General features: G+C 43.6%; 1 protein-coding gene across 1 annotated transcript in view; it reads right to left on the bottom strand.

Moving 5' to 3' along the window:
* The window catches only part of JADE2 (jade family PHD finger 2), a 490,240-nt gene that overhangs the window by 357,516 nt on the left and 106,700 nt on the right, over positions 1–26,024 (bottom strand). Inside the window, exons 2-3 of the mRNA XM_088451347.1 lie at positions 23,772–23,829; positions 17,843–17,931 (exon numbers count right to left, since the gene is read on the bottom strand). Coding sequence (XP_088307473.1) covers positions 17,843–17,931; positions 23,772–23,829 — 147 coding nt within the window. The remainder of the gene's footprint in view (positions 1–17,842; positions 17,932–23,771; positions 23,830–26,024) is intronic.

Here is a 26,024-nt window from a genome sequence, read left to right as displayed (position 1 = left end):
TATATATATATTTATACACAAACACACATACTGTATATCTGTATATGCACACATACACATTATATATATATATATACATACACACAGTCAGGTGCATAAATATTGGGACATTGACAGAATATTCATATTTTGGCCTCTATTCACCACCACAAAGGCTTTGAAATGATACAAACAAGATGTCCTTTAACTGCAGACTTTCAGATTTAATTTGAAGGTAATTACATTGAAATCAGGTGAACGGTGTAGGAATTACAACGATTTCTATATGTGCCTCCCACTTTTTAAGGGGCCAAAAGTAATGGGACTATCAACGCAAAAGCTATTTTATGGACAGGTGTGGGCTATTCCCTCGTTATTTCATTATCAATTAAGCAGGTAAAAGGTCTGGAGTTGATTCTAGGTGTGACATTTGCATTTGGAATCAGTTACTGTCGACTCTCAATATGAGATCCAAAGAGCTGTCACTATCAGTGAAGCAAGCCATCATTAAGCTGAAAAATCAAAACAAACCCATCAGAGAGATAGCAAAAACATTACGTGTGGCCAAATCAACTGTTTGGAACATTCTTAAAAAGAAAGAACGCACCGGAGAGCTCAGCAACACCAAAAGACCCGGAAGACCATGAAAAACAACTGTGGTGGATGACAGAAGAATTATTTCCCTGGTGAAGAATAACCCCTTCACAACAGTTGGCCAAATCAAGAACACTCTCCAGGAGGTAGGTGTATATGTGTCAAAGTCAACAATCAAGAGAAGACTTCACAAGAGTGAATAGAGAGGGTTCACCACAAGATGTAAACCATTGTTGGTGAGCCACAAAAACAGGAAGACCAGATTAGAGTTTGCCAAACAAAAGCCATTACAGTTCTGGAACAACATCCTATGGACAGATGAGACAAAGATCAACTTGTACCAGAGTGATGGGAAGAGAAGAGAAGGAAAGGAACTGCTCATGATCCAAAACATACCACCTCATCAGTGAAGCATGGTGGTGGCAGTGTCATGGTGTGGGCATGTAAGGCTGCCAATGGAACTGGTTCCCTTGTATTTATTGATTATGTGACTGCTGACAAAAGCAGCAGAATGAATTCTGAAGTGTTTCGGGCAATATTATATGCTCATATCAGTGAAATGCTTCAGAACTCATTGGACGGCGCTTCACAGTGCAGATGGACAATGACCCGAAGCATACTGCAAAAGCAACCAGAGTTTTTTAAGGCTAAAAAGTGGAATTTTATACAATGGCCAAGTCAATCCCCTGACCTGAATCCGATTGAGCATGCATTTCACTTGATGAAGACAAAACTGAAAGGAAAATGCCCCAAGAACAAGCAGGAACTGAAGACATTTGCAGTAGAGGCCTGGCAGAGCATCACCAGGGATGAAACCCAGCGTCTGGTGATGTCTAAGCGTTCCAGACTTCAGGCTGTAATTGCCTGCAAAGGATTTGCAACAAAGTATTAAAAAGTGAAAGTTATATTTAGGATTGTTTAGTTTGTCCCATTACTTTTGGCCCCTTAAAAAGTGGGAGGCACATATAGAAACCGTTGTAATTACTAGACCGTTCACCTGATTTGGATGTAATTACCCTCAAATGAAATCTGAAAGTCTGCAGTTAAAGCACATCTTGTTTGTTTAATTTCAAAGCCATTGTGGTGGTGAATAGAGGCCAAAATATGAAAATTCTGTCAATGTCCCAATATTTATGCACCTGACTGTATTATATATATTGTGATTGGATCACTGGTAAAGTGGTCTGTGACAGGGACATTTATCCCAAATTCCTGTCTTATGTGTTTTAAAATCCCCAGGAGAAAGTCTGCAGTGTAGCAGGCTTGAGTTTCGGCTTTTTGAAAAGCCGGTTTGGGACTTGGGGGTTGTGGGTGAGAGGAGAGGGAGGGCTCCACCCACGGCCACTCCACGTTTTGGTTCTCTTAGCCTGGTAACAGGCTTGTTAGAGTTTTCCACCTGAGAGTGGCCAATATAAGCCTAGTTTGTTTAGGGCTGATTGTCTCACCTGGGAGAGCAGACAGGGAGTTTGCTCAGAGACACTTGAAAACCTAACTGTAAGTGTTGTGCTGTGCTTTTGTTGCTGGTGAGGGCATTAGGCCCTGCCAGGTTCTGGTAGTGAGGGAACTACCTGTGAAGTTAGTGCCCCGACAGGGCTAGGATTTATGTTTATGGTTTCTTTTGTTGTTTCTGTTTTGCACAATAAAGACTGGCGCCGACCAGCTTGTACTTGCATCCAGACTGGTGTGCTGCTACCCTGCTGCTGTGTGTGTGTGTAAGGAAGGAGTCCTCTACCCAGGAGAGGGACCCCCTAACCTAACTGTGTCACAATATATACACACACACACAAACACACATTATATATATATATATATATATACACACATACGTACGTACGTAAATACATTCACATACATACATACATACACACACAGCGCAAGAAAGAATGGCAGCGCCAGAATAAATTAAGAGTATTTCTGAAGACGCAGATTGCCGCCATTCCTTCTTGCTGTGTGTGTATGTATGTATAAAGATATATATATATACATACACACATTCACACAGCAAGAAGGAATGGCGGCACTCAGCGTCTTCAGAAATAAATATACAGTATATATATATATATATATATAGAAATCACAGGGGCTCTGCACTCACCATAATAACTAACAATAATAATAATATATATATATATATAATATTCTATATATATATATATATATATATATATATATAGAAATCACAGGGGCTCTGCACTCACCATAATAACTAACAATAATAATAATAATAATAAACATAATAAACAGTGGGGTTATGGTTCGTGAATTGATCAATGCATTTAAGCTTGCAGCCCCTGTCACGGGACCCCACTTTACTGCAAGTCCCTACTCTATTGCTCAGAATTATAACATGGACATAGCCATCACATTAGTGTTAAACTCAGGGTATGCTATCAGGGTTTAAAGCTCACAGCAACTTTGCTTTTAAATGTGAGACAGTTACCAAGCACACCTGTTGCAAAGCACCTAGGATAACAGCTGACACAAGTTAGATAACTAGTTAAAAGGGGTGCATGAGAAAATGTGATCACAAAAATGATTAATTATAATTTTTTGTATAATTAATCATTTTTGTGATCACATTTTATATATATATATATATATATATATATATATAATTCAAAAACACACACACATACATAAATATATATGATAAAAAACATTACAATAACAGTTACTTACCTGGCCTGAGACTTTGTACACTTTTCAGGTGAACCACTTAAAGAGGAGGACTTGGAGTGTGTGGGTGGGGTAGATAGGAAGGAGGGATCGGGGGTGCCGCGAGTAGGGGGGGCAGCGGTGCCTCGACGCGGGGGGCCGGGGAAGCTGCGAGGGGGTTTCGGGGGGGGAGCGAGTGGGGGGGGGGGTTGGGGGTGCTGCGAGAGGAGGGGTCGGAGGTGCTGCGAGGGGGATGTAGTGATGGGAAGTTGGATAACAAGCCGACGGGAGGAGACAAATAGGAAGCAGGAGGGGTGAGAATTTAAATGAGCTGCTGTTGTTGCTGCTTGCTGGAGCTGGGTGCAGGCAAGGATGCGGCTCCATGAGGAGGAACATACACCGGCCTCCGCGTGTCAGTGTGTCCGGTGTTTTGACTTAGGGGGAAGGAAGGAAGGGTGGGTGGGTGATGGTGATGCTGCTGCTGCCGCTGTATGATTTCTGTCTACGGCAGCACAACCGTTTAAAAAATAGGTGTTGCAGACTCATTTTTTTCTGTCCCTGAATCCTTGGGGCCCGGTACTGGTGTCCCCTTTGTCCCCCTCTGTCGCCGGGCCTGGTCACGCACCAAATGGCTCATACCTACTAGGTGAATGAGGACATATCTGTACCTAGGGACTGTGGCAGAATTGCACAAAAGTTGGGTGCAATTGCACCTGCACAGGACTGAAAGTGTATATTCATCCATATAGCTGTCATCACTATCAGTGTACACATGTAACAGCCCAGTACTAGTTGCAAGAGAAAACAAGCACAATTTTGTATATAAGCACCTCTGAATAGGCACAATTTTGTCTGCAAGGTCTCGCCTAACTTCGTCTACTTGCGAATGTCCCATTACCACTCAGTTACGCACCTTTTGCTACCAGTGGAGATGAGACTAAGCTGTGTATGACTCTAAATTGCCCATAGATGTGTGTGCTAGGAATCTAAGCTTACATAGGGCCTAATTCAGATGTGGACGGTATTGCACAGCTGCAGGGAAGTGACTGTTCAACACCGTTCAGAAAATATTTCAATGCTGTAGGAGGCGTCTCCTGACAGCAATTGTGATCTGAGTTTAGTGTACGTTACCTTAGCCTTCCACTGGATGGATTTGGATGAAAACTTCACAGAGGGGTGGCAATTGGCCTGGGATACCTAATGGAGTGGTTGGGGTCCAGGTCGGACTTCACGGCGGAGAGCGCCGGGAAGAACTTTGACTCAGGGAGCCTGTTCTGGTCTTCCACTGGATGGATTTGGACGACATCACATAATAAAACTTAATGACCTGAAGATTGAAATCGTACTTCAGCTAGTATATATATATATATATATATATATATACACATATACATATATATATATATATACACATATACATACACACACACACTATGTGTCGGTTATCCGTAAACTAACAGAACAGAGAGCCCCCCAAGGGGAGCTGCCCTAAGGAGGTACAATGGAAGAACATATCATACTAGCTTGTGTGACCCTGATGTTAAGAACAGTTGTTCTTCTAAATAAAAAGTTCCCATCTTATTTAGAACACAGACTACAAATACAGTGTACGGAATTTTCAATATGTGAAAGGAGTTAATTGCAGCTAAAAATACAAAACAGTTTCTGAGACAGTGCTTTCACAGTTTGTGTTAATTTTGCTCTGCTGACTAATTGCATTAATTAGTTTATTTTCTTCATAATCCTTAGCAATACTATTCTCTATGACTAAGCTCTACTATTTCATACATTATCTGTAATTCCTTAAAAAATTACAACAATTTCCTGATAAAATCTATGGCAAATAACATATCTATTACAGAGTGCCCAGTATCCGGCACATAATGTTGATGGAGGATCATAAAGTTTGTGATATTAATACATATATCATGCAAAGGAAATAAAAGGAAGATGTCACCATAGATAACAGTTGATCGAGCATATAAATTGTTAGTGGCAATCAGAAAATACACATGTAAAAAGTGGAATTACTTTAGTCCACAAATATACAATTATAAATATTCATCCAACATGCACGTTGCCCCTTAAGTCACAGGTGCTACTCCCCAGCCTTACTACTTATCTAGACTTTACTGATTTTTTTTTAGGAGTGCCTTCTGGCCTTGACATTAATATATGCCATATATATGAAATGGAGCACATTAGAAGATTCCTGAGAAACTCCTCCAGTTCTTTCCACAGTGGGGGTTCTTTGGACCTCAATGCATAAACACCCTCACCTCAATATCTAGCAATGTCTTTCATGAGGGTCTTATGTGATCAAAGCTGTCACAAGTCTCATCTGTTCTATTTTGATCAGCTTCTGTCCGCGTGGACCACCCATTATACTCTGCTTCCCATGCCATGGTGTTAATGGTAAAATCTGCACAACGAGTATTTATTTATGCTTATTTTTAACGATAACTGTTACAACTCAGTGTTTATTGTGGTACTCTGTCCTGTTTTCCTAGTTGCAATTTTGTAACCTACAATGGCTATATGCCTGGTGCATTCAATAAACTATATTTTTTTGGGGGTGGAAATATGAAAAACGACACTATATATTTATTTTGGCGGTCTTGCATCAAAAACAGACAAAAGAATCCATGTTTATAGGATGGTAGCCTGCACTTTCAGATACAGGTAAAACCCACAATCAAGCTTGATTCTGCACTCCGTATTCCAGGTGTAGTTTATACATAAGCTGGGTATACAATAAGAGATATATCGGATGATATATCGCTCCGACGCGGATTGGAACAATATATCGGCCACATCGCTCCGTGTGTACGCACTATTGCGTGTTCACGAGTGTCATTGGTCGCATCTTGTGATCTGCTGTGCCTGCACTGCAGATCAGAAGATCTGGTGGCCGACACCATACCTCTGGATGCGCAAGGGGTACAATATATCGGGCAGTCGTCTCCAGGTTGTGCAGTGTGTACTGACCGCTCAATATATTGTGCCATCGCTGGGTACACACATCGTCTAGTGTGTACTCAGCATTAACCCTGGGGTGAACCAAATTATAAAAAATGTAAGAGCCAGTCAGACAAATGTAAGTGTCACTTGTGACTATAAGGAGCCAGCCTAGAGACAGATCATTAATAACTACAGAATTCCAACTGGCTACTAGCATTGGTCTAGACCTGCCTGCATTAGCTGAAACCATAGCACAAATGTAAATTTAATAAAAGTTTAAACCATAACCCAAGTTCTAGACCTAGATGCCCAACGTGGAAGCATTAAACAAGAACCGTTGGTATTTTTTACTAAAATAAGACGTTACATTTTAGCCCAAAATACAGTTCCAGACAGTGTACTGTGTCCCAAAAGTCGTAGGGGCTCAAATAAAGTGAGCTTTGTCCATTTAGGATTACCGACATTGTGATGTACTTTCTAGCTACTGCTGCTCCCTACCTCTGGAACTCTCTCCCTCTCCCCATCAGACTCTCCACCTCTCTACAAATCTTCAAATGGGCTCTCAAGACCCACTCCTTTATCAAAGCCTTCCAGCTCTCATCTAAACCAGTTGCTACATGCTCCTTCCTCCCTGTCTACCCCATCTGTGTCATGCCTGTTTGTCTGCCCCTCCCCATTAGAATGCAAGCTCTCGCAAGCAGGGCCCTCTACCCTTTTGTGCTTCTCCTTACCTATACTTTCATCTACTCATCACTCCCCACTAGGGCACCTATCACTTGATTGCTTACACCTGTTGCTTATTTGAGAGTTGTGATCGCTAAAGCAGAAATGTATATAAACCATGTCCTTGTCCTGCATTGTATTATACTGTAAGTCATTGGTTTCTTGTTCACTTATTTATGTAATTTGTAAGGTGCTGCGCAAAACTTGTGGTGCCATATAAATAAAGGATAATAATAATCGGTAAATGATTAGCTGTATTCCCACTACTGTTGGTTCAACCAATAAAATGGCAACCTCCACCCCAACTCTATTCCCTCCTGTCAAAATTAGTTAACTTTGGTTGGAAATATGCGAACATTTACCTATACATCATGTTAAATTTTGTTACAAAAATGGTTTGTAGCTAAATACTGTATCATATATCTCCTTTGTTGGTAACTCCTATCTAATGTCAAAAGGTCTATTCATAAGGGTGGGTGGAACAGTCAAAAGGCATTTTAGTGCGTCATTGGGTGACAGGGAGTCACCCAACTCTCACCTTTGTCCACCTCACACATCCACTTCATCGGTTTTCACACTGTATTGTTCCACAGATATGAAAAATGTAGAGTTACTGTACCATTGTTATGTCACTTACTGTTACTTCTGTCTTTTCCCTGTACAGCACTGTACATACAATGTGGAGCCTTAAAATGTAAGATAATAATGAAAGTGATGAAGACTATGCTCAAGCAATATAAATACATTGTAATAAAGCTTTGTTAACTTAGCAGTAAGAAAAGAACTGCTGAGGATGATCGTGCACGTCTATAATCAGCCATATCAACTCTCATTGCTTTCATAATGGGAAATTGGTGCACTGTTATCAGCTAATAATAGATCAACTAAAGGAGGGTATCCACTAGACGATAAAGTTGAACGATTGAACGATAATGATAAAATTGTTCGATAATCGTTCAAACATCGTTTGAAAATTTGGTCTTTTAGACATTTTTTAGATATCTTTTAGACATCTATCATCGTGCAAACATGCTGGTCAACCTGACGATATCGTCAGGCTCAGCATGTTTCCAGATGATGGATGACCCTGCACTGAACGTCTGCTCGTTCAGTGCAGGCACATCACACGACTGACAAACGACTGCACGATTACAATGTCGTAATCGTGCAGTCGTTTTCAGATCTTGTAGTGGATGCCCCCCATAAGAAGGAACATATTATTTATGACCTGAATAGCAACCAATGAACCTCTACTGCTCCACTCCTGCACAGAAACAGAATTGGTGACAGCAGAAGGGAATGTAAAAGCCATTAAATAAAAGTCACTTGTAGGTGGATAACTCAGTTACTTAACCAATATGGGGCTGATTCAGAGGTGGCTGAGTCTTTTGGTGGCCGTCCCGTCTGCTGCTTTATGCAAATGTGGCTACAAAGCCATTTCCTGGTGTACATCCAAGCGTATGAGTGTGCAAGGACTCAGATGTCCACTGTCAGCGTCTCTGCATCTCTAGACTCGCACCATCAAAAAATTTGCACCAGCCATATGGCAGGTCCAGATTTTCCATCTGAGTATGATCTACAAAGTGATTGTCTGACCGTCCGTGTACGCAAATATGTCAGCGACACTCCCATAACACTCTTATCAGACCATCTCCATGCGCACATTTAGCCACCTCCCAGTTACCGCCCAGGAATGCCCAGCACTTGTCCAAGACATCTCTGATACCATGTGTCTCAATTGCAAGGGCGCCTCTGTGTGCACACTCTGGAACTGATTCAGTGGTGATCTCTAATGCAGCCACGACTGCATCTTTTTACACAGCGCAACTGCGCCTTTATGCTAAGTCCGCAGCTGACGGGATTCGTACAGAGACGCCCACAGGCTGTGTCAGTAATGCGCCTCTGCACCAGCCATAAGGAGGTGCAGAATGTCCACCTGAACATGGCTGCATCAGTGCAAATGCGGAAAAAGTGGCCCGCAACATGGCCACTTGTGACTTGGCACACCCCTATTACCACCCAGGAATGCCACTGAAATTGGCTCTCACTGTGTCCAAATTGCTTCTCTGTCCCCCAGCAGTAACCATTGGGACACACGTGCAGTACGACTCGGACACATGCGCAACCTGCAAAGAAAACGTCCACTTCCGTCCGACAATAACACTATGTGTCCACTTCTGTATCAGGACCTCTATTTAGGGATTTTCGCGCAGTAGCAAAAAAAAAATTGCTCAGCTGCGTGAACATCGGCACTGCGTGCGACTCAGAATGAGGCCCTTCATTTCATTAACCTGTAGCTTAGGTTTACAAAGGGTGCTGTAAATAATGCTGTACATACACATATTAGGATAAAAACACATCAGCAGAACACATACATATAATTGTGGACGCTTAGCTCACAAGCCACAGGAAACTGTGGTGAGTATTGGAATCCAAACCAAACAATCTTTGTCAGGAAGGAGTAATTGATAATTATTGCATTTGTCTGAACATTCTCCGAGATATCATGAAACTTACTCAACGTGATGGTGGCCCAGTTTGTCTCAACTACCTTTTTTAGTTAAAACCGTTGATGCTTTTTGTAAAGAATGAAAGTAAATAACCACTTTCACGCAAAAGCAATCATCACTATATAAATATGCTAAACTGGTTATAGAAAAAAACGGATTGATATGAAAGTATTGCCGAACAGCCAACATAAAATCACAGGAATCCCAACCACCACTAGATTGGAGGGGGAAACACTTCCTAGAGGGAATAAATGGTTGTGGATCAGAGCAGATGTAATTTTCATTAGAGCACTGTATCACTCCAAAATGATCAGACAATATGAAATTTAATTCAACTTATTTTTACTTAGCCGCCCCCCGCAAAAAAAATTTGCAAAGTTGTATTTCTTTACCCCTCTACCACTTATATAGAACTACTGAATAATTGTCTATATGACAAACTCACAAGCCCCTAGCTTCAAGACTACTGTGCCTGGAGAACCATCAGTTTCAGGAGTAGGCAAGAGCGAGTATCTTCCTAACTGAGGGAATCGCATTCTGTGGGTTGGGGCTGCCTACAGTTCCTGCTTAAGGTTCAAAATGTAAACAATAAGATGGATGACTGAGGTCTCTCTGTGCACAATTAGCCTGAAATGTTAAGGTGAGAGAATGAGGCAGATTTGACACAGAACTCAGCTAGCAGCCCGTTTGCACATAAGGTTGTAGGGACAAGACATTGGATTAAGTGTAGCAGTAATAATAATTGCCATACTGTATAGTCATGTTAGAAATTGCAATGTTATAGCCACTAATGATGGTCAGATAACCCGGAGCAGCAGTACTCTAGTGAGACCACCAGAGGGTTTTGATGTGACCACTAACAAATTCACAATTTTTCTGCAACCACAACAAAGAGACACTGCAAGTAGCAGCCAGTACTGATCAGCATCAAAGCAAACTGCTGCAGATGGGAAGAAATACTAGTGGACTTTCCCTTCTTGATTCTCCAACAGCCAAGTGGGTAGAATCCTCTTCACTGGACAGTGGTCGTAGGGATGGCCATCGACCATCAATGATTCATAATCATCGATGGTTTGTGGCTGATGTCGAATGCTTTTACCATCGACCAGGGAGTACCGGATGGTTTACCTAAATCGTTGGCACAGTATACTCTAATGTTTTTTTTTTGTTTGTTTTTTTACAAGGTGCAGGGAAACTGAGCATAGCTCTGCCCTTGACATCCACTAAACACTGCTCCCCGCCCACAGGTTCTGATTGGCCCATGGGCCAGTGAATTAAAGAACAGGGATGACCATCGGTTGGTAAAACCATCGATGGTAATCCATTGCATAGTTGGTAACCATCGATGGCCACTTGTTATAGCGCCATTGATGGTAACAACACCGATGGCCATCCCTAAGTGGTCGAGATGACATACAAGAGATGTTTACTGGCCATGGACTGGGTGGTGGTGAGAAGGCCCTAATTATTGGTCAGGAAGTGCTGGGTCCCGGTAAAAAGTTGAAGATCAGAATGTGCAGGGAACTGGTCATCAGTCAAAAAGGTTTCAGTCAGAAGGTGCTGGTCAAAAGTTTCTGTCGAAAACAGGCTTATTGCTAGTTAATAGGTGCTAACCAGAAGGTACTGGGAACTAGTCAAAAAGTGCTGGTCTGCACAAAGGTTTTTTTTTTTTACTTTGACAGGTGTGGGGTACCTTCTGTTCTAGTTGTGGCAATCATTGACCGTGGTGCAATGGTGACTATGGGAATTTGATTTTATGGTCCTGACTGAAGGAGATTTTGTTATAGGTATTATTCTTTCCAAAGCATTAAACAATAAAATAGCAAAAATAAAAAATATGACATCTAAAAACACTATTTGCACTCAGGTAATGTTGGGAGTTTTGCAAATGGATAGCCTGAGCGAACTGCCTTATGTCAGCCTGCCTCAAAAAAATTGTTGTACAAAAATAAAAAGTGCAGGAAAATATTTGATGTCAGCCAGTAAGAAAGACTCTCTCTAATGACGATGGATGCTAAACATGTTGCTGCTGTTTATGTATGGAAGGACTGTAGGCCACAAGGTTATACCAATATACACTCTATTAACAACAGTCAAATGATTAAATCAGTCAATATCCACACAATGAAATGATTAGCTTCCAAAGAGTTCAACAGACAGATCAATGTGCTAATGAAAGTACAAAGTAGCTGGCATGAGAGAAGATCCATCACACTCTGCCGGTCTTCCCTCGCCCCGAATCTCACAGAGAGTCAGTGATGCGCAACTGCTCGGAGTTTCGGGCTGAGCTATGGTTTCTATTGCTTCTGGCTTGAAAAACAGATTTTCCAAGCTATTCATTATGGTCATATTTTGTCTAGAACACAACGCCTGTGAGAACATTCCATACAATATATAGGAATAATTATTATTGTAGATGACTTGGAGAGTTTATTTCTTATATTATGTTGTGTAGTTTGTTTAGGCATTTTACCTTTTTTATTTGTTCCTTTGCCAGGACTAAAAGTTAGATTACAGTTTAAGTCTTTACAGTTATTCTCTATAAATGAAACAGGGAAACCATGGTTTATTGAAAAGCAATTGCTTCGTAAAGAAAAAAAAAGGGTGTAAAATTATTTTCTATCATTTTCTGTAATAGTCTGAACACTGTTCCATTCTATGCAATGTATGGTATTTTCCTTTATCTGATAAAGCAGTATGGCAGATTCCAATCCAGTTAATAAAAACAAGTATAAATTAGAATTGAGTGGTTCAGTTTTTATTTTCGCCAAATTAGCGCAAGTTCGAATTTATCCTGTCGGCTATTCAAATAAAGAGAGAGACGAATAGACAATACGATGTAGTTTTTGAGATCAGAACATAAGCAGTAAAGTAAAGCCGAACTGTTCATCTCAAGAAAAAATAGGAGCTAACTTTATTAGCCATGAGGTCCCAGTAGTAGCATTATTTATTGAGCCAATTTGGCGTTGTGCGCAAGTTTTCAATGTTAATTACACTCGCATTAACTACAAAGAATGAAATGTATATATTCGCTCATATGCCAAGTTGAAGTTATCGATGTGACTACATTGCCCATCATATGCTTGTTCCAATAGCTTTCTTATACTGTATGTGTACTTGCACCAGCCCTATACCTGCTGGACCTCTGCATGCACACAACTCAGCAAAGACTACAATTCCAACTACAGCCGCTTGACACATCCTAGCAATATGTAGCCGATGTGTGGACGTCCTACTACCGTGCAGTGACACATCCTAGCAATATGTAGCCGATGTGTGGACGTCCTACTACCGCGCAGTGACACATCCTAGCAATATGTAGCCGATGTGTGGACGTCCTACTACCGCGCAGTGACACATCCTAGCAATATGCAGCCGATGTGTGGACGTCCTACTACCGCGCAGTGACACATCCTAGCAATATGTAGCCGATGTGTGGACGTCCTACTACCGCGCAGTGACACATCCTAGCAATATGTAGCCGATGTGTGGACGTCCTACTACCGCGCAGTGACACATCCTAGAAATATGCAGCCGATGTGTGGACGTCCTACTACCGCGCAGTGACACATCCTAGCAATATGTAGCCGATGTGTGGACGTCCTACAACCGCGCAGTGACACATCCTAGCAATATGTAGCCGAAGTGTGGACGTCCTACTACCGCGCAGTGACACATCCTAGCAATATGTAGCCGATGTGTGGATGTCCTACTACCTCGCAGTGACACATCCTAGCAATATGTAGCCGATGTGTGGACGTCCTACTACCGCGCAGTTACGAGTTAGAATTGCCCAAAGAGGCGCAGTGCTGAAGACGGCATGATCATTCCGCAATACCGAATTGCATGTAAATCTGAATCATCCCCATTATGTTTCTGTGAGATGATTAGGTAATGATTTTCACTGCGTTTTGCCCGCACCTCATAGAGGTTTTCAATAAAAAATTAGCAATATTTTCACTACCGTAATTGCCAGCAATGTATGCAGAAACATAACGCAAAAGGCTGCTATGGAGCCGAGCAGCGACCTTGTGTTTTTGATAGAATTATTTCATATTTTGCTGTGCCAATCATTTGATCTACCTTATGTTGCTTTCTCTCTGTATAAGTGTATTTTACTTTGCTTCGGTTTGTTGTGGGACAAAACAATACTTTAGGTCATCGTTATTTAGGCGACAGCACCAAAAGAGTTTTAGGTTAATTTTTTTATTTTTAATTTTCACCTTTGAAATTTTCTTCTGCTAATAGCTATTCAATCCACCTATTACTTCCATTAAAACAAAGGTGCAGTGGTGCACACTAACAAATTAGTCAGTGACAGACCTAGCTGCATGTCAATTATGGTGCCGGCCACGAGGAAGAGCTTGCGGAACGGCAGCCAATCTGGAGCGGCCACAGCGGCCCTGATCTAGCCCTGTGCTCCACCCCCCACCCCTCCAGTCCAGCCAGTAGTCCCTGCCCTGTGCCTCCCCTCCTAGTCCAGCCAGCCTTTCCCGTCTCCACCTAGTCCAGCCAGCCTTCCCTGTCCTGCCACCCCCCAAGTCCAGCCAGCCTTTTCTGCCGTGTGCTTCCCCCTCGTAGTCCAGCCAGCCCTCTCTGCCCCGTGGGTCTGGCTTTTTCATTGTATTTTTCCCGCCTGACTCGGATCTGAAATCGAGGCAAAACGTCATCATCCCGCCTTCCGGGTCTCGCAGGTTTTGGATCCTATATAAGGTACCCGCGTCGGTGCCATTTTCTCACTCGGCTGTGGACAGTGAAGAGGGAGGGTGGGAGTCAGGGCTGGCTGGGCTGTGTAGTGTAGCGTAGTGCAGTGTAGTGTTGTGCTGTGCTGCGCTGTGCTGCTGTTGTCCATAGGGGCTGTGTCCACTCCTTCGAAGTCCATAGGAGCTGGCTGGACTGTGTTGTGCAGTCAGTTGTCCATAGGGGCTGTGTCCACTCCAAAGTCCTGTGCAGTGTCCCAGTCCTAAAGGGGTGCTGTAGTGTTGTCCAGGGGGTGCTCTGTCCATCAGGGGTGCTCCCCCCAAGTGCAAAAAAAAATAATATTTTTTCTGTGTTTGTGAATTGTGTGCACTGTGGCTGCACGTGCATCAACAAAGGAGCAGCGCCAAGCGTGCGCCTGTGTCCCATTAGTAAAGGGCCGGCTGGCTTGTCCGATAAAGGGTGCTGTAACCCCCAAAGTGCACTCCAAACAAAAAAAATATATATTTACTGTGTTTGTGAATTGTGTGCGCAGTAGCCGCACGTGCATCAACAAAGTAGTGTCAAGCGTGCGCCTGTGTCATAAGTAAAGGGCCGGCTGGCTTGACCGTTAAAGGGTGCTGTAACCCCCAAAGTACACTCCAAACAAAATAAAAAAATATTTTCTGTGTTTGTGAATTGTGTGCACTGTGGCAGCACGTGCATCAACAAAGGAGCAGCGCCAAGGGTGCGCCTGTGTCCCATAAGTAAAGAGCCGGCTGGCTCATTTCTTAAAGGGTGGTGTAACCCACAAAGTGCACTACTCTCCAGCAAAAATAAAAAAATATTTTCTGTGTTCGTGTGCGCCTTAGCCGCACGTATATATCAATATAACATAAATGGAGGACCAAACTTTCTCCGATAAGAATAAAATAGGGAAGATCAAGAACCACTTCCTCCTAGTGCTGTTGCTGTTGCTGGGAGTTGTTCATCATCCCAGAGAGGAAGTAGGAACAAAACTACTTTTACTAAACAATTGACCCTCCAACAGTCCCTAGCGAGGAGGATGAAGTACGACAGCAGTCATCCTGAAGCAAAACGTATAACTGAGGCCTTGACTGCTATGTTGGTGTTAGACGTGCGTCCGGTATCCGCCATTAGTGCAGTGGGATTTAGACAATTGATGGAGGTAGGGTGTCCCCGGTTCCAAATCCCGTCTAGATTCCACCTGCATCCTCAAAGCAGCAGCGACAAGCGTGCGTCTGTCTGTTAAAGGGTGGTGTAACCCTCAAAGTGCGCTCCACAAACAATAAAAAAATTCTTATTTTTTTTTCTGTCTTTGTGAAATGTGTGGGCTGTAGCCGCACCTGCATCCTTAAAGCAGCCGCGACAAGCGTGCGTCTGTCTGTTAAAGGGTGGTGTAACCCTCAAAGTGCGCTCCACAAACAATAAAAAAAATCTTCTTTTTTCTCTCCTTGTGAATTGTGTGGGCTGTAGCCGCACCTGCATCCTCAAAGCAGCAGCGACAAGCATGCGTCTGTCTGTTAAAGGGTGGTGTAACCCTCAAAGTGCGCTCCACAAACAATAAAAAAATTCTACTTTTTTTTCTGTCTTTGTGAATTGTGTGGGCTGTAGCCGCACCTGCATCCTCAAAGCAGCAGCGACAAGCGTGCGTCTGTCTGTCAAAGGGTGGGGTAACCCCCAAAGTGCGCTCCTCAAAAAATAAAATAATCTTCTTTTTTTCTGTGTTTGTGTGTGAAATGTATGCGCAGTAGCCGCACCTGCATCCTCAAAGCAGCAGCAACAAGCGTGCGTCTGTCTGTTAAAGGGTGGTGTAACCCTCAAAGTGCGCTCCACAAAAAATAAAAAATTCTTTTTTTTCCTGTCTTTGTGAATTGTGTGAGCTGTAGCCGCACCTGCATCCTCAAAGCAGCAGCGACAAGCGTGCGTCTGTCTGTTAAAGGATTACATCGGTGACAGCATCCAAGTAGGCATGTCAGACAGTCCGTACATGTACTGGCAGGAAAAAGAGGCAATTTGGAGGCCCCTGTACAAACTGGCTTTATTTTACCCGAGTTGCCCCCCCTCCAGTGTGCACTCCGAACGAGTGTTTAGTGCAGCCGGGAACCTTGTCAGCAAAAGGCGTAGGAGGTTGCTTCCACAAAATGTGGAGAAGATGATGTTCATAAAAATGAATTATCAACTCTTCCAGGGAGACCAGCCTCCAGAACATACAGAGGGACCTGTGGTGGTGGATTCCAGTGGGGACGAATTAATACTCTGTGAGGATGAGGATGTACACAACACTGAAGAGGGTGAGGAATCGGTGAATGAGGAGGATGAGGACGACATCTTGCCTCCGTAGAGCCAGTTTGTGCCGGGCCAGATTAATTGGCAGCTTGTTTTGTGGGGGCCCAAACGAACCAATCATTTCAGCCACAGTCGTGTGGCAGACCCTGGCGATGAAATGATTGGTTTGTTAAAGTGTGCATGTCCTGTTTATACAACATAAGGGTGGGTGGGAGGGCCCAAAGACAATTCCATCTTGCACCTCTTTTTTTTCTTTGCATTATGTACTGTTTGGGGCCTAGTTTTTCAAACTGCCATCCTGCCTGCCACTGCAGTGCCACTCCTAGATGGGCCACGTGTTTGTGCCGCCCACTCGTGTCGCTTAGCATAGCCTTTTGGAAATAAAAACACTATTGTGAGGTGTGAGGTGTTCAGAATAGACTGAAAATGAGTGGAAATTAAGGTTATTGAGGTTAATAATAGCATAGGAGCAGAAAGACCAACACATTCTGTGATTTTAGCTGTTTTTATTCTTTTTTTAAAAAAAATACAGATCCAAAACACAAAACCCAAAACACGGAAGGGTGGTTTTGGCAAAACCAATCCAGATCCAAAACACGAAAAGTGGCCGGTATATATATATATATATATATATATATATATACACACACACACACAGGCCGAGTCTCCGATATCCAAAATGCTTGGGACCAGGGGTATTTTGGATAATGGAATATTCCGTATTTTGGAGTATTTGCATATCATAATGAAATATCTTGGGAATGGGACCCAAATATACACACAGATTGCATTTATGTGTTATATACACCTTATACACACAGCCTACAGGTAATTTTATACAATATTTTCAATAGTGTTGTGGCTCAAACAAAGTTTGTGTATATAGATAAGATTCAGTTATGTTTAATATACACCCTATACACACAGCCTGAAGGTAATTTTATACAATATTTTTAATAATTTGGGCCTTAGACAAAGTTTGTGTACATTGAACCATCAAAAATCAAAGGTTTCATTATCTCAGTCATGCCAAAAAAATTCTGTTTATATCTCAACGTTGCTTTTCCTATATATTTAGTATAGAATAGATTCTGGTTTTGTGTTTGAATTTACAGCAGTTTTCTCTTGTATAGTTTCATATTTTATGTGATAGATTGATATGTTATAATAACAACCACAGCCCAAACTATGAGAATTTTTAGACTGGTTTGTGCACAAATTGGTTTCCCATCCTCTAGCCCTGTGGGGCCCTGCCTGTTTTGTCAGTACTGGGCCCACAATTTCTGATGGCGGCCCAGGATGTAAGCAAAGCTCCACTATGCACTAACTGCACTGTCCTAATACTCTCTAGGATCAGGTAGCAGAATTATTAATAAAATATTCAGACACACAAAAAAAATTTAAATTTGAAGAAAAAAAATACGGTAACAAACCTCTGATGGTTTCTTCTCCTTATGTCTGGTCCAGGTCACGGTTTTTGTAGTTGGTGCTTTGGAGCATCTTGACCATGATGTTGTGTGACCTACAGTAAAGACAACAGTGTTCTGATTATCAGGTTCAGGAGTATATTTACTAACCATGAGGTTTGCAAATTTGGAGTTTTTGGCATTTTACCGGATCTACTGGATTGCGTCCAGTAGATTTCTTAAAGTCCATACCGCCGCTATCCCACTGAGAATCCAGACATTAGAATAGAATGCTGTTTGAGCTCCGATCTTTTTATCATTGAAAGTGTTGAAACCCCAAGTTTAGAAACCACCACAAACCCACTGAAAAAAAATGAGTTGGTTGTGACAGACGAGATGCAGATGTGTCCACATACATCTCGCCATGCTTAAAATACGTCTTATTCGCAAAAGCGAAGCGAAAAAGGACACACAAGCAGCTTCTGCTGATTAAAATTACATGCGGCATGCTTATATTTTGTGTGCGATTGCTGTTGTATCTACATGTGAAATGCTATGATACAGTGTCACAGCCGCTGAGACTGTAACGTAGCTTTTTGCATGCAGATAACCGCATTTGCACACAGAATATAGGCATGCTGCATATCAATTTAATCAGCATAAGCTTTTCGTGCGTCCTGTTAATAAGACTCATTTTTTTTTTTAAAGACGCATGAAAAGATGCATAGCACTACCGAGTCGCACGGGCCTCACGCGTTATGTGTGGTGCGACTTGTAGCGCTCGGAGGATAGATGTATGTGGACACATCTGTAGCTCAGAAAGCATGCTGTCTTACCTATCTGATTATTCGGAAGAAGGGGAATCACAATACACTTATAATTAGGACAAACGCTGATAACTCTCTTATGGGCAAAATATTATTTTATTACTATTTTAGGGGCAAAATTACTGCTTTATTCATTATATTAATGGGGCAATATTAATTGTTAATTGATGTTTAAAAATGTTTTTATGACGGGGATACATTTATTATTGCCAGAAAATAAAAAATGGTTCCCAAGCCCTAAAAAAAAAATGTTAAACACCAATTAACAATTATTTATATTATGAATAGATAATATTGCTTTATAAATAAATAATAAAGAATTCTCAATGATTGCCCTCAGTAGACATGTGTTGTGCTTATTCACCTAATAGATGCAGCAGCTTTACAGAAATTTTGAGGTGGTTCTTCCCAGATTATTTAACTGAAACCACCCCAAAACAGATGGACCAACACCATCAATACCCATAAGAGCGCGGCCGCAGTCACCCCGCTGGTACCATCTAATCTGACTACCTGCTTTTGTCCGCTGCGGCGCCACCATTATAGACAGTAATAAACTGCGGCGTCGCCATGATGTGCAGTTGTTCCCTCCCAATGTCTCCCAGAATGCCGGAGCCAAATGCCGGGTGTGTCTGAGGACGGACTCGGAGCAGCAGAAGCACCACAATTAGTTTTTTATTTAGTATTTTATTTTCTTTATGTCTTTTTTTGGGAGGCCCATGGCCACGCCCCCCCGAACTCATGGGGCCAAAGAAAACTTTCGCCAAGAGCTCTACAATGTGTAGAACCTGCCCTGTACAGCATACATGGAATTAGTGAGAGACCTCTAGCTGATGTACCAGCAAGTGGTATTTAATAAACAGTGCAATAAATACAAGTGCTGCAACGCACAGCAACCAATCAGGCATTAGCCATCCAGAGTCTGACTACATTATACTGCTTTAAAAATACCTCCCTGCCAAAGGTGTAGCTACCATAGGTACAGTTGATATGGGGCCAGGAGAACCTACAGGACCCGTCCCCATGCACCCAGCTCACCTCACTCACCACTTTGTGCGACCAGCTGTAAGGAATCGGCCACAGCGCTGGCCTAACAAACTTGCTGCAGTTGATCAGATGATTGCTCTCTTGCTCTAACTTCTCTGGTGACTTCCCCTATGTCACCATGGGGTTGGAGCAACACGAGAATGGGGGTGGAGCTACACAGGACTTCGTAGCCAGGCCAACTTTGGTCTGTGTAAATGTATGTGGTAAGGACTGCTGGCACTGATGGTCCCGGCAGCAAACTGCTTCTTAGGAGTCTATTTACTGCCATTTTTCAAACACAGCCTGTGAGATGGCAGTTAGGAGCTGATTGGTTGGCACCTTTTCACTTTGTCTCCTAACACTTCTTAGTAAACAGACCCCTTAGTCAAAGGAAAATGTCTGCTGCCGGGACCATCAGCGTATGCAGACCTCCTGACCAGTGGTGTAACTAGGGCAGGGCGAGCAGGGTGCGTGCCCTGGGTGCCGTGGGACCGGCGGCACAGGGGGGCGCCGCCGGCCAAGGTCCGGCCCGCCCTAGTTAGCCACCAGTGTAGCGCCGACCGTAGTGAGTGCGGTCAGCACTACATATTTACACACACACCTGCACACCTGAGCCCGTTCCCTCCCCCTGAGCGCTTGCCCAATAGCGCCAGGAGGCGGGCACAGGCTGTGCATAACACACGCATCGTCACCAGCGCTGGCGGTGATGCGTGTGTTAAACAGCAGCCAATGACAGTCAGATAGACTCTCATTGACTGCTGCAGCACCCACTGCAAGAGCCGGACTTCCGTCCGGCTCCTGCAGTGGGTAATGGGACAGACGTCATGACATCATGACGTCTCTCCCATTATGCTGAGCGCGCCAGCCCGGGAGGACTGGCGGGCGGCGGGAGAGGTGTCGCGGTCCGGAGCAGCAGCGTGAATTCAGGTAAGTATGCTTTTATATTTTTTTTTTTAAAAACCTGTCAGCACTACTGGGGGCACAACTGGGGAGGGGGGTGGCTACTACTGGAGGACCTCTACGGGGTGGGGGCACAACGGGGGGGTGGCTACTACTGGGGGCACCGTTATTGGGAGGACCTCTACTGGGGGCGGCTATTACTGGGGGCACCATTATTGGGAGGACCTCTACTGGGGGTGGCTATTACAGGGGGCACTTAATCAGAAGGGGAAACCTCAACTGGGTACCACTACTTGGGGGGGGGATACTACTGGGGGCATTATAAAAGGGGCCTACTACTAGGGGCACTGCACTGGGGGGACCACAACTGGGGGCAATAACAGGAAGGACCACTACAGGGACCACTGGATAGGGGGGTGGTCACTACTGGAGGCCTGCATCAGGGGGACCACTACTGGGGGCACTGCATGGGAGGGGGGGGGGGGACTACTGCTGGGGGCACTATATAAGGGGCTTACTGCTAGGGGCACTGCGGGGACCACTACAGGGGGCACTAGATAGGGGGGAGATCACTACTGGGTGCCTGCATAAGGGGGACCACTACTGGGAAAACTGCATGGGGGGGACTACTGCTGGGGGCACTATATAAAGGGCACTGCATAGGGGGGGGGGACTACTACTGGGGGCACTATATAAAGGGCACTGCATAAGGGGATACCACTACTGGGTGCACTGCATTGTGGGGACTGCTACTGGGGGCACTGCATAAGGGGGAACACTACATAGGGCACTGCATTTGGGGGGACTGCTACTGGGGGCACTGAGTAAGGGGAACTAATTGGGGGCTGTATAAGGGGGACTACTACTGGGGATACTGTATAAGGGGCACTACTATGGGCCTGCATAAGAGGGACCACAACTGCATACTGGGGGTACTGTATAAGGGGTACTACTGGGCTTAAGGTGCATATGGATAGGAATGTTCAGTGTGAAAATAAAGGGGTGTGTCATGTTGACACGCCCCATTTTTAAGTGACCACGCCCATTTTCTTTCCGCTCACGCCTAAGGCGCGCGCACATATCGGGATGTTGGGGGGGGGGGCTCCCTTTTCAAATTTGACCTGGGCTCCAAATACCCTAGTTACGCCACTGCTCCTGACTGATATGGTCACAGTGTTCATCTAGTTTATGGATGGGGGTACCGAACTTCTTTTCCCCTGGGCCCCCTCTCAGAGAAGGCTTCACTTTAGAGACCAGCCCCTACTGCTTAACTCGACTCTATTCACATGTATCCCTACCTCCAACTGTCCTCCTTTATTCTCTCAGTGTCTTAGTAGTATCACAGTTACTTTTCCATGTTTGCCTCACCCCATATTAGAGAAATCTATCAGTGGGTTAACCATCAATGGTACCATCGGTAGTTAACCTCGATGGCATGTAACCATTGGCATGAAACTATTGACGGTTTCACCTACCATAGGTCAGCCCTGCTCTAGTAGTAACCTGGCAGTGGGCCAATCAAATTTGGGGGTGGGCTATACTCCGTGTCCCGGCAAAACCAACAGCCATCAGTGTGTGACCATTGATGTTTGGTAATCATTGATGGTCGATGGCCATCGCTATCCCATATCTCTCCTATAGTTTGCCTGATACTGTCCCATAATGTTCCTCTTACCATCCATGCCATACCATCTCCCCATGAGTGCCTCTGACCTCCATTCCATACTGTGCCACTGAACCCACCTCTGTGTGTGCCACTGACCACCCCCTCCCAATGTGTTCCTCTGAATCCACCTATCCATGTGTGCCACTAACCTCTCTCCCCTTGTGTTCCTCTGAACCACCCTCCCATGTGTTCCTCTGAACACACCTCCCCATGTGTGCCTGAGACACCCTCCCCATCTCTTACTCTAAAACCACCCTCTCCATGTATGCCTCTTAGTCACCTCACCATGTGTGCCACTGAGCTACCATCCCCATCTCTTACTGTCTTTGCCCCCTCCCCAAGTAAAGTAGCTGCAGATCAGAAGTAGCATGGACGAACAGAGACTGTGTTTGACGCCGCATAACTGAACATAAAGTTAGCAGGTAAGCACAATTGTCCTACTCTCTAGCATGGGGGCCCCTCCAGGGCCCACAAAATGTTAGCTACGCCCCTGCTCCCTGCCCTTCTGCATCTGTAGCTACACCTACTCCTGGAATCCCACATGCTTGACTATGTGCCCATCTGAAAGCTTCCTTATCTGTGGCAGCTAGCTGTCACCGCAGCATTCCTCAGCAGAACGCCACACGGAAATCTAACGACTTTGCCAACAATGTATTTCTGTTCTAAGCCTTTTTTTGGCACTTTTGGCGACAACAAAATCCAACTTTGGTAATTTTAGAAAGTGGCACAATGCTGATAATACATAGGGGCCAACTTTTATCATGATGATAGGTGCTCACCTTACCACTTCCATATGACTGGAAAATGCCATACATAGTTGTGGTTAGTGGTAGCGGCAGCACAAATATTGTGGGTGCTCTAGTAGCCACTGAGCTGACGACTCCTGTGCCGCAAAATAATGCTTTTTCATTCCTTTATAAGATAGGATACAAGCCAGGCAGTTGAAAAGTATGAATTGTCTTTCTAACACAGTGGTCAGGGAGCTTTTTTCCAATTTACCCCAAAAAATACATATATATGCCGATGTTACCCCTTGATTTGAAAGGAAGGAAATCATATAGTAGTGCCCCCATATAATGCCCCTGTAGTAGTGCCCCATAGTTACGCCCCTGTGGTAGTGCCCCCATATAATGCCCCTGTAGTAGTGCCCCCATATAATGCCCCTGTAGTAGTGCCCCCTTATAATGCCCGTGTAGTAGTGCCCCCATATAATGCCCCTGTAGTGCTGCTTGTAATAAAAAAAAAAAAAAAGCCACTTACCTTAATCCCTGCTCCTGCATCCGCCACCGTGGGATTTTGAAAAGATGCACATTGGACTGTGAGGTTGGGAGACAGACTTTCTGCCACCCATATAATTGTGCCATCTGAGATATGGTTCTTACTTGATGGTAGAAAAGCTATTTTAATACCTTATTGTATCTAACATGCTTGCACCATCTTATAAAATTAGCAAAAAGGTCACCACATATGCCGGTGGTTTTCTTAAATTTGAAAACCTATTTCTTATACCACAGTAGCCATAAAGTTAGTGTCTTACTGTCAGTTGTGTCCGAGTCATCGCTGCTTAATGAGAATTTCCTCCTCTTCTCTTCCATCTGTAAAACAAAAATGAAAACTGCACATTAATCTTCTAGAATAAATTAATTATAGTGAAAGTGAAATGAAAACACTGGTGCGTTTAAATCAGGCAATAAACAAAACAGAAAGTGGTATGTTGTTTTAGAAGCATCCAAATGTTCTAGATAACTTAAGAAGCAATAAAACAGTACATAATACGATCATGTGTGTGGGGGGTCATAAGCCAAATGTGCCCCTCTGCAATCGGGTTGTTAACTCCAATCCTCCTTTGAACAGACCGGTTCAATTATGTGGCCATATTCCTCACAGCTTTAGTTATCTGGCAGTTGGGTTGAACTATGGCCATCAACCATTGGTGGTTAGCAATACCAATAGCAAATAGTTTGCCAATGGTGGCAGAGGGCCGAAGGACGAAAGGTGGCTGCGGTCTGCACATACGCAACCCAGGAATACCGACGATTTGAAAACCATCAACTGGTGGATCGTTAATGGACAACCCTAGCTTGATTACCATTGGTAAACATGAATATCAAAACAAACCTGGTTTATCAAACAGCAAAATACTTAGGAGGAAAGTTTCAGGCGTGCTCAAATGAATACATTATCAAACATACGAATATAACTAGTTTAAAACAAAAATCAAAACTAGTAGCTGTGAAGAGCACTATACTAAAGAGAAGGAGCCACAGAACAAAACCAGTGAAGCATAATTGGCAACTTTCTGGCCATTGTGGCCACCCCACCCCCACTTCACAATGCATAGATTACTGGCATTGTACAGTGGGGGGCGTGGCTACGATGACGTGATTCAGCGCAAATCGCACCATCTGCAATCCCTGGCCCGCCTACTGCAACCTATAAATAGGCGGCTGGGGACGGTTGACGGCCGGCTGCAGGATACTTGCTCACTTTTCCGGACGGCCGGAAGAGCCACCCAATTTTCGGGAGCTCCCGGTCGTTGAGTGAGAGTAGGTAAGTATGCAGTGAAGTGATTTTAAGTAAACGTGTCCTCTTCACAGACACAATTTGTGCTTCTGTCTACTCATTTAAGGTACCGAGATGTTTCCTGCATTTTGGAAAGCAAGCACATGTACAGAAGGGTACACACAGTTGGAAATTAATAAATAAATACATAAACACACACACACTCACCACAGCAAGTGCAAAAAAACACATAAGAAGCCACTGCAACAAACTGCTATCAAACTTTTCTAAGTCAACAAAAAATAAGTCTTTTCACTCCTGGAGCCAGAACATTTACACTGCATGTACAATGATTAGCTATTTTGGCAGCTCAACAGCGCTCAGAGAGCACAAACCGCAGAAGGAAAATGACATACCTGTGGGGAATTACATTACAAGTGCACAAAAATTACAAATATCTTGAGATCTATAGAGTGAAAATGTTTCAATATATATTTGGAGTTTTATTACATGTTTTCAGAACCAATATGTGCTTTATTTCTGATTAAAATATTAGGTAGTAATACAAAACAAGTGTTCCAAGTGACACATTTACTGTATTATAGCACTAGATTCAATAAAACGGCATTAAGGTCTCTACTTAAAAAAAAAAAATAATAATTAGTACCAGTCGCGAGGATGGAGCTGATGCAGAGCTGAACACAAGTCGGGCGTAATTGCTCTCACATAGCGCTCATGGAGAAAATACGGGTTTTCAACAGAGATGTATGCGACCCTGCAGTCAGGCCTGCCTATCCGTATATTTGGTTATCATTATTAATGCTCCTGTGCACGAACCCTAACCTTGGCGCATGTGAAAGCAGACGGAATTATTCTTTCATACGCAGAGCTGTGCATAGCATACTCGCCATCTCTCCCTGATTGTCAGGGAGACTCCCTGACATAGTAACAATCTCCCTGACTCACTGAAGAGTCTAGCAATCTCCCCGATTACACCTTACCCCCATTTTGAAGCTGTTATATATATATATATATATATATATATAAAACAGAGATATATACATTCAAATGGGATCATTAGTATCATTTCCCTGTACCGGTTATAAGGCAGAATAATCACTATGGCTACATTGATTTTCTGAAAAAGTATCAGTGTGTTTTCAAGTAGATCTTACTAACTGCTTTGGGGCTCATTTACATTTGGATGTAAAAATCAATTTCATAGCACGCCTCCCAGATGTATCAGTACACACCCACTTTACCACCACACTGGTAGGTGTTGCTGTCA

Source organism: Taudactylus pleione, unplaced genomic scaffold (genome assembly GCF_031769625.1).
Source record: "Taudactylus pleione unplaced genomic scaffold, aTauple2 ptg000025l, whole genome shotgun sequence".
Lineage (NCBI taxonomy): Eukaryota > Metazoa > Chordata > Amphibia > Anura > Myobatrachidae > Taudactylus > Taudactylus pleione.
Note: the sequence above shows the minus strand (reverse complement) of the source record. Positions and strands in the feature narration are given on the sequence as shown.